The sequence below is a fragment of the Gavialis gangeticus genome, unplaced genomic scaffold, assembly GCF_001723915.1.
Source record: "Gavialis gangeticus isolate Ggan-Ray unplaced genomic scaffold, GavGan_comp1, whole genome shotgun sequence".
In the NCBI taxonomy this organism is placed as follows: Eukaryota; Metazoa; Chordata; order Crocodylia; family Gavialidae; genus Gavialis; species Gavialis gangeticus.
This window is the reverse complement of record NW_017728998.1, coordinates 44,626,760-44,635,128: the sequence shown is the minus strand read 5'-3', so window position 1 is coordinate 44,635,128 and position 8,369 is coordinate 44,626,760. Positions and strand designations below refer to the sequence as shown.

Sequence of the window (8,369 nt, the reverse complement as noted above, 5' to 3'; positions counted from 1 at the left end):
TGCCCAAAAGCTTGCCAAGAACAATTTTTCCAACTATTTAATTGGTCTAATAAAAGATATCTGCCTATGTCCTTAGATCAACACAGCTGCAACCATCAACCCTATCTGCATTGTGCAATTCTGTTGCATCATTTTCTCTCTAATAGATTGCAGTTCTTTGTTTCATTGTTCTTTTTTGTTTAAAATGCTTGAAAGACTATTTAGAGGGTGCCAAGAATTCACAGCAGCATGTGCTCTGGAAATGTGTTAGAAGAAAAATGCCAGTATATAGGTTGACTTTTAAGAGTTTTTTGTGATTATACTTGATCATTTAGTGCATTGTCTTGTGGGTAGCCTTTTTTTAGGAAGTCACTCTCTTAGGGCTTTTGCTGTTAAGTAAAGTGAAAACAGTAGTGCCTCCCAATAGTGCTCCAGGGTGACTTGAGGGTTTTATTTATATCTTGTTTTTTTAAACCCTTTTGCCTACACTGGCAAAAAGTCTCTAGAAGTAACAAGACCCATTTTTCATTTAAATGAAAAGTTGCCTTTATTTGCCCTGTCAGTGTTCTGCTTTTTTACGTGCAGGTCCAGTTGTGAATTTCCTGAATTTAAGCGAACCAGATCTGTTATACAGACTAGCTAAACTCACCCAAGGAGTTGTGACCAGGAGTTTTGAAACGTGGCCAAGCTGGGATTGCAGTTATTGCTACTATAGTTTCTCTCATCCAACCTATTGGTGTTTATCACAACCCACCAGCAAAATGGGGGTTGTTCTGTAATTATTTTTGGAGAACTTTTTGATGAATGTAGCCTTCCTCCTGGCATGTGTTCTGTACATCTGTGGAGCATGTCTTTGCACATTGCTTGAGCAAGGAGCTGTCTTGTGATTCTGAATATAGTAACTTGTAACGATCCCTAGGAAAGCTGAGTTTCCCTTCTGCTTCAGCACATAAGCTAGGTACTTAAAGACTTGGTTAGGAAGAAGCTTCTGCTCTGGTTAGGTAATTCTGTAATTGTCCACTACTGTCATCTTGCACACCCCTCTAAAACTTCTTGTGCTGGCCAGTGTTGGAGATGAAATACTGGACTCAGATTGACCTCTGGGCTGATTCTCTGGGGCAATTCCTCTGTTCAGCTGCTACTTGTAATAATGGAGATGTGTTTCCATTTAACTTGATATGTCAGTCAGGGGAGCTTTTAAGGGTAGAGGCAAATCTGGGAAGGAACAAATTTTGAAATGCCTTTAAAAGTGGAAGTAATGACTGGCCCTCTGGAGCCTCCTACAGATGGCTGTCATCGTGCTGACCTTTGGCATTCACAGCTCTAGTGGAAGTGGATATTAATGTTCCCATAGCAAAACAAAAGTGTGTGCATTGCTTGCTTAAGGAAAATCCATGCACTTTGTTTTGTGGGCTTGATACATAGATTCTCACTATGCCCCTTGCAGGGAACTTGACCCCATTTTAACTGAAGTCACCTTGATGAATGCCCGCAGCGAGCTGTACCTCAGATTCATCAAGAGACGAATCATCTCTGACTTTGAGGTGGGAGACTCCATGGCCTCGGAGGAGGTAAAGCAAGGTAATGCTTCAAATGCCAGTGGTTGCCTAGCTCTTTATTCCCCTGTAGCTTCTCACTGATTTAGATTTGTCTGTTTTTTGGTAGGAGTAGAGTATGCTGTAGCATGTTGCAGACTGTGTGCTATGCAGCCAAGTGGTTTCCTGCATAGTGTGATCCCTCAGTGACCCATCTCTTGGGGCAGGCCTTGTCTTTCATTGGCTGGAGGGCTAAATGACACTGAAAATAGAAAATCTGACTAGTAGATATAGTCAGGCTCTTCTCATAGGTAGTTTAGAGCTCAGTTTTTACCTTCAGTTACTTGCTGTCAGCTCCAGCAGCTGACGGGATTGCATTTCACACTTAAATGCAAGAGATGGACTCTTGTCTCCAGTGTCAAAAGCAGTGTTCAGGGATAGTACCCAGGCCCTGGCATCATGGTGTTGCCCTGAACCACCTAGATGGGGAGATCCCCAGGTCTTCTCTGTTTACCTCTGACAAGCATCTGGTAACATGTCCTGCTTTAACCCTTGAAAGCAAGGATTCGCAAACTTTTTGGGCAACATCTTAATGGTGAGGGAGGGGAATGCCATCTGGGCACTTGGGGTGCACCGATAAAGATTTTCTTGGCCAATACAGATAGCTGATTATTAACCAGCCATATTGACTGATCTGATAACGGTTATTTAGTAATAAAGCTTGTTGAATGAGCTGTAGTTCAAGCGCTCCCACCACCATTTCTAAGTTTAGGGACGCTGATACAGGAGACATGGCAGCACTTTAAAGCAGCTCTTGGAGCCATTGTAATTAAAGCACCCCCACACATGCTTCCAGAGGACATGTAAAAGTGCCTCATGCCAGTTGCAGCCCCTCTCCCTCAACCTGGGCGGGGGGCAGCTGCCCACGGCTGGGTGGTCTCTGGGCACTTTAATTAGAGCAGCTTTTGGAGGGCCACCCCCTCCACTTCCCAGAGGCTTCCTTCCAGGCATGGAAAGGACCCGGCTACACACAGCAGGGGGAGCAGTTGCCCTGGTCCCTGCCAGGCTGTGCCCCCAGCCCCTGGGGCACAGACCCCTGGGCATTGTAGGTTAAGTCACGCTGGGCTGGGCTCTACCCACCCCAGTCACTGAAAGCCAGAGATCTGCCTTTTACAGTGCCCGCCTCAGTCCCAGCCCTTAGTTTACACTGCACTGCACCAGTGCCCAGGACACAGTGGCAGCTGCTCTGCTCCAGCCCAGCCCACCAGTGAGGGGGTGGGGGTGTGTCCGGAGGCCACAGCATAATTAATTATCAGAGAACATTATCTGTTACAATGGCCAAAAAAATCCAGTAGCTGATAATGTTAATTTTCCTCTTATTAGTGTCGATCTAATACTCAACTGATATATCAGTGCACCTCTACTGGGCACTATTACTTTCAATTAGGACTGCCTGGGTCACCTGTCTTCCCGTTTCTACCTGTGTAGTGTCCCTCATGGGCACTCCAGCAATTGTTTGTGTGGAAGGTAGATACATTGGTCCATATCATATCGGCACCAATAAAAGGAAAATTGACATCATCAGCAATTGGATTTTTTTTTTTGGCTTATGTGGCTAATAATGTCGCTGATTTTAAATGCTGCGTGCATATGCAACTGCAGTGTGTACACAGCCAGCCCAGCAGCAGAGTCTGGCTGGTAAGTCTGTAGTGCATTGATTTGAGGTCCATGTAGTGAGAGTGGGGCTGGGGCTGGGGCTGGGTCCAGTTACTGCCTGCCCCGAGTGCAGCCCCAGCCCAGCCCCCTTGCTGGGAAGAGCCCGGCCCTAGCCCACAGTGGCAGCCTGCCCTCACCCCATGTGCAGAGGGGCATGTGCCCCTCATGGCTCCCACAGAGGTGCATACAGCAGCAGGAGTTGTATGCCATGCTCCCTGGACAAGCTGCTCGTGGCTTTGTCCCAGGCCCAGCCTCACTCCCTCCCTCACTGCAGGGGCCTTGATTTGCCCCCCGCCCCTTTCCTCCTCCCACCTCTCCCCCCACAACAGACTTACCAGCTGGATGCTGTTCTCAAAGCTGCCTGGCTGCATATCAGCAATGGGATTGGTATGAGCCAATATGGTTAGTTAATAATTGGCCATTGGTATCGACCTAAAAAATCTTTATCGGTGCACCCCTAGTAGAAAGGTAATAATTGGGGATATATTAAGTTGGACTGGAGTTGATGCTATCAGAGAGGGTTTCTAAAAGCTTTATAGAATGAATGACCCTTGCAGAAAGGACTGTAACACCATGATTTACATCAATGTTCCAAAAAATATCGCTTTGAACAAATTAGCTAAGCAGGGAAAAAAGAACTTCCACAGACACTTATGGAGCATTGTAGAGAAGGCCCTGAAAGAGATGTTGTCTTAACTGGAGACAAGAATACTTGTGTGAGGGGCAGAGAAATACTTCAAGAGTGCAAATGCTCCAAAGAGTTCTTCTAGCAGAATGAACAGGTTACATCCAGAGCGGGATGGTTCTTTTTGCCTGTCTTTTAATCGTGGCTCTTAGCTGTGTAGAGTACGAAGACAGTAGGGTTTCTACAGGGGAACACCTGCTGGGTTTTGTTCAGGTGGGTGGCAGTTGCCTCTTTACAGGCACAGAGGTGGGAATGTGGAAGCACTTTCTAGCTCTTACCCAGTGATGGTAACTCTGACTCGCATTCTTCAGAACATCAGAAGTACTTGGACAAGCTCCTCAATAACTGCCTGCTGAGTCGCACTATGCAAGAACTGATTGGCTATTACATCACCATGGAAGAGTACTTCATGAGAGAGACGGTCAATAAGGTAGGGCCTGTAGCACTGCCTCTTGGGGCAGCCCAGCATAAAAAAGGCATTTTCCAGTCTAAAGGGGAGCTTTTTGCATTTGTTCACCTGCTTTCCAATCTTGTCCTGATATTCAAGGAAAGACCCACAGTCATCTGTTGCGTATGGCATGTGCTTGAGGTTCCCCTTCAGCCTGTGGCCCCCGGAAGTGAGCAATCCACCCTGGGTGTCATTAGGAATAATATCACATAGGAAATACACAGAAATAATTGGAAAAACTTCTTTCCGTTATTCACTTCCAAAAGTTCCCCACAGTAGTAACTTGGAATAATGGATGCTTAGCTAGTTATGGCCTGTATGCAGGCCCTACTTCATGAGTGGTATGGCCAGATCCTGTAGCTTAGCAAGGCTCTGCTTTGTTGGTACTTAGTCTTCACAGGAAAAGCTGAGGTGCTTCAGCAGTTGTTGACATGAACACACTCTGTTTTTCATAGATTTCGTAGACATTAGGGCTGGAAGGGACCTCAGAAGATTGAGTCCAGCCCACCCCCCACCCCCCAGGGGCAGGAAGTCAGCTGGGGTCATAGGAACCCGGCAAGATAAACATCCAATCTACTCTTGAAGGTGTTCAGTGTAGGTGCTTGAACCACCTCTGATGGCAGGTGCACTGGATGTGTCAGGAGGGAACCTGTGCTTGGAACTGAGCTGTGAGCTACCAGGTGACTTCTGAATCTACTGGTTCTTTACCTACTGAGCTCCCTGCTACATGTTTACTTTTCTATCAGGCTGTTGCCATGGACACGTATGAAAAAGGTCAGCTGATCTCCAGCATGGTGGATGATGTCTTTTACATAGTGAAGAAGTGCATTGGGCGTGCCCTATCCAGCTCCAGCATAGACTGCCTTTGTGCCATGATCAACCATTCCACCACAGAGTTGGAGTCCAATTTCAGGTAATGAGGTAGGCTGCTGGCACGCAGCCCTGGCAGCCAAGTGCTGCTCCAAGTCCCTGCAGGAAATGGAAAAAGATAAGTAGCTAAGATGAGCTACACAGGACTTGTCACAAATGACCATAACTCACTTCACCCTAATGCTGAGCTGTTCTTGGATACACGGCAAACATAGATAGCATTTACCACTGTTTTCTGTTTGCTGAAGAGAGGACCTTGGGTGCTTTCTAACAGGAATCTTGCTTCTTTCATGGAACATGCTGGTGGAAAACAGGCATGAAGCTAGGTGGTGCCTAATCAGTCCTTCTCTAGCAGGCACAGGGTGGTTTCATGTAGCAGTAATGGGCTAGAAGGGGCAAATGGGGACAAGGGCTGAAAATAAATCATGTAGCTTGTCTTCATGCAGCCCCTGCTTGGTTACTTCCAGGTAGCCTCCATGTTACCCATGAAATTTCTTGGGACTGCTGTTCCACAGGACTCTAGTGGCTGTCTAAGGCTCTTGAATTGGGACTGAGTGGGAGGCGTGCAGAGGCTGGCCTGCTCTTGTTTTTCATCTTACAGGAGAATAGACAGCAAATGCAAGCATGTGATAACTCCCACCAGGTTGTTGGGAGGAGGAATGAGATACCTGGATGAGAGCCCAGGATGCTTCTGGATGTTTTTTTTCAAGTCTCTTCTGTTTGACATAGGGTTCCTCTTGCTGTGCGTAGATCCTGGTTCCTGACTTGAGCAGAAGGGAGCTGGGTCATGCTACTTTGATAGTGTTGGGCAGAGAAGAGTGTTTGTACAATTGCTGGCTTGGCCACTTCCCAGTGGTGCACCATCCACCTGAGTAGTTAGTTGTACTAAAACACACAATACTCTCTCTACCCTCAGGGAGGTTCTATACAACAAGCTGAAGCTGGGTTTCCCAGCCACCACCTTCCAGGACTTCCAGCGAGGTGTGACCAGTGCAGTGAACATCATGCACAGCAGCTTGCAACAGGGCAAATTTGACACCAAAGGCATTGAAAGCACCGATGAGGCCAAGCAATCCTTTCTGGTGGGTTTACCCCCTTTGTTGATGTAACATTGAGGAGGGTAGAGGGAAGGCCAGAGTCTTAGATGATATGAGACAAGGGCTTTGAATATCAAGAGTTCCTGCAATCTGAGGGTCTGCCTCATGGACTTGAGTGATGGTGGGGGATGGAGAGCTGGAGTTGGGGTATGCTGATCTTTAATTCCTAGTAGGAGCTACAGCCTCGCCTCTTGTTAGAAAGTCTCCCAGATCATATCAGTCCAGGGAAAAAGCCACCAAACAAGCTGTTCGTTCAGAGCTTTTCCCTGGACTGGGAAAGTAACTTTGCTCCAGGATTGCTACTGATGCCTTTCTTCAAATTGCTCTGCAGAGAGGTATTTTGAGAGCTTACAGTTTGGGATGGGAAACTTTTTTCTGGAGGGTTTTCTTTGATTTAATTGAACAGAAAAACTAGTTCCAATACCTGCCTTGATAAGACCCTTCTTTAAAGGTGGTAACTGCACCTCACTTGGCCTGTGAAGTCTCTCAGTTGTACTGTTCACAGTAGCCCTGCAGCCACCTGTGTGTGTGAGAGAGCCTGGTAATAACCTCTGCAGGCAACAATTGTGTGAGCCCTGAGAGATTGCTCAGTAGTGGTCCCTTCTCTTTTTCATTTACTCTTGAACCTCCTTTCCTTTGGATAAGCACTGCTGAGCTTCTGGGACAAACCTCACATGGTCATGGGAGACCTCACTGACAGAATGGCTGTCCTTGCAGCTGATCCAATCCTCACCCAGCTCTGAAAGGGGTTTCCACTGACCAGCAACACTGCTCTGAATTGAAGCTGAGCAGAATTACATGGGAAGGCCTCTGTCAACTTCTAAATAATGGGGCTGGTTAGGAACTGTTGTGTGGCAGGCACACCCCTCAATACATTGCAGCACTGTGAATGAAGAGACTCTGTAAAGAGAATGCTGCTGCGTTCAGTGATTCCCTTTTAGGGTGGAAACAGCTGTTGCTGCTCATCACTTTTGCCACCATAAAAATTGCTATGGGTGCCAAGGCCCAGCAACCATCCCAACCCCTTATTGTGCCACAAATAGTGGCCATGCCAAAGTTGATATCAACTTGTGCCACTGCTTAGTGGTGGGCATGTTTATTTTATGGTGGACTAGCATCTGCAGCTCAGAGCTGTCTATGGTCTCCAGCTGACTGGGCAGATGTTTCTTGGGGCTTGATTGTCCTAGATCCTGGGAGCATATCTTGGGGAGTGGGGAAAACTGGATAGGTGCTCCTGTGGCCTGAGGGGCCTCATCCTGCCTAGGAATTGCCTGGTCCTGCACACTGTGTGCCCTCAGCCCCCAAGAGAAAATATCATCCATTGTCCCACAGTATCAACAGGCAGGAAGATATGTGTTTTGCCCAATTAAGTGGGTTGGTTGTGTTGGGACACAACCTGGCACGGCTGATCTGCTTCATTTGGCAACATCTAGCTTCCATGAATTTCAGTGCAGGATAAAAAAATCAAAGGCACCTGTGAAGAGAGGGTGTTTTATTTCATTAAACTCTGTGACAGGTCTTTGACTTTCTTCTAGCAAAGTGCTTAAAATGTTAGTACCCTCACTGGAGCTCCTCATTCACCTGTCAGCCTATCTCATTTTCCTGTCTACATGAAACCCTGGCATTACACTGACATTTAGGTGAAGAGCAGAATGTCACTTGAGCTGATGCTGTAATTGGGATTTTCTAAGTGCAGGAGAATTGCTGACCTCTCCTACCTAGATACGAAGGAATTGCTTTTCATCTTTGCTTTTATGGACCCTTTGTTATCCAGTATTTCAGGTGTTGAACCCCAAGCTCTGGATGTTCACAGCTCTGTTTGCTGTGATCCAGTGACCATATATGTCAATGTAGCTTCTTCCCTCAAACATACAGCTGAATTGTCCTGCAGCGTGACAGACAGAATGAGGGAATGTGCTAATACTCAAACTGCGGTGTGGGGAGGGTATGTTGGACATCATGGGAAATCTATCATGCCTTCCACATGTATGTGTATATAGTTTTACGTACTGAATTTCTAATGGATTTTGCTTCTTTTT

The 8,369-nt window shown here is 46.7% G+C and overlaps 1 protein-coding gene across 2 annotated transcripts in view; it reads left to right on the top strand.

Moving 5' to 3' along the window:
- Positions 1-8,369, top strand: part of COG4 (component of oligomeric golgi complex 4) — a 49,186-nt gene that overhangs the window by 28,788 nt on the left and 12,029 nt on the right. For both annotated transcript variants that reach the window (XM_019505825.1, XM_019505824.1), the window contains 4 exons: positions 1,427-1,560; positions 4,227-4,345; positions 5,110-5,276; positions 6,150-6,315. In XM_019505825.1, the coding sequence (XP_019361370.1) occupies positions 1,427-1,560; positions 4,227-4,345; positions 5,110-5,276; positions 6,150-6,315 (586 nt within the window). The remainder of the gene's footprint in view (positions 1-1,426; positions 1,561-4,226; positions 4,346-5,109; positions 5,277-6,149; positions 6,316-8,369) is intronic.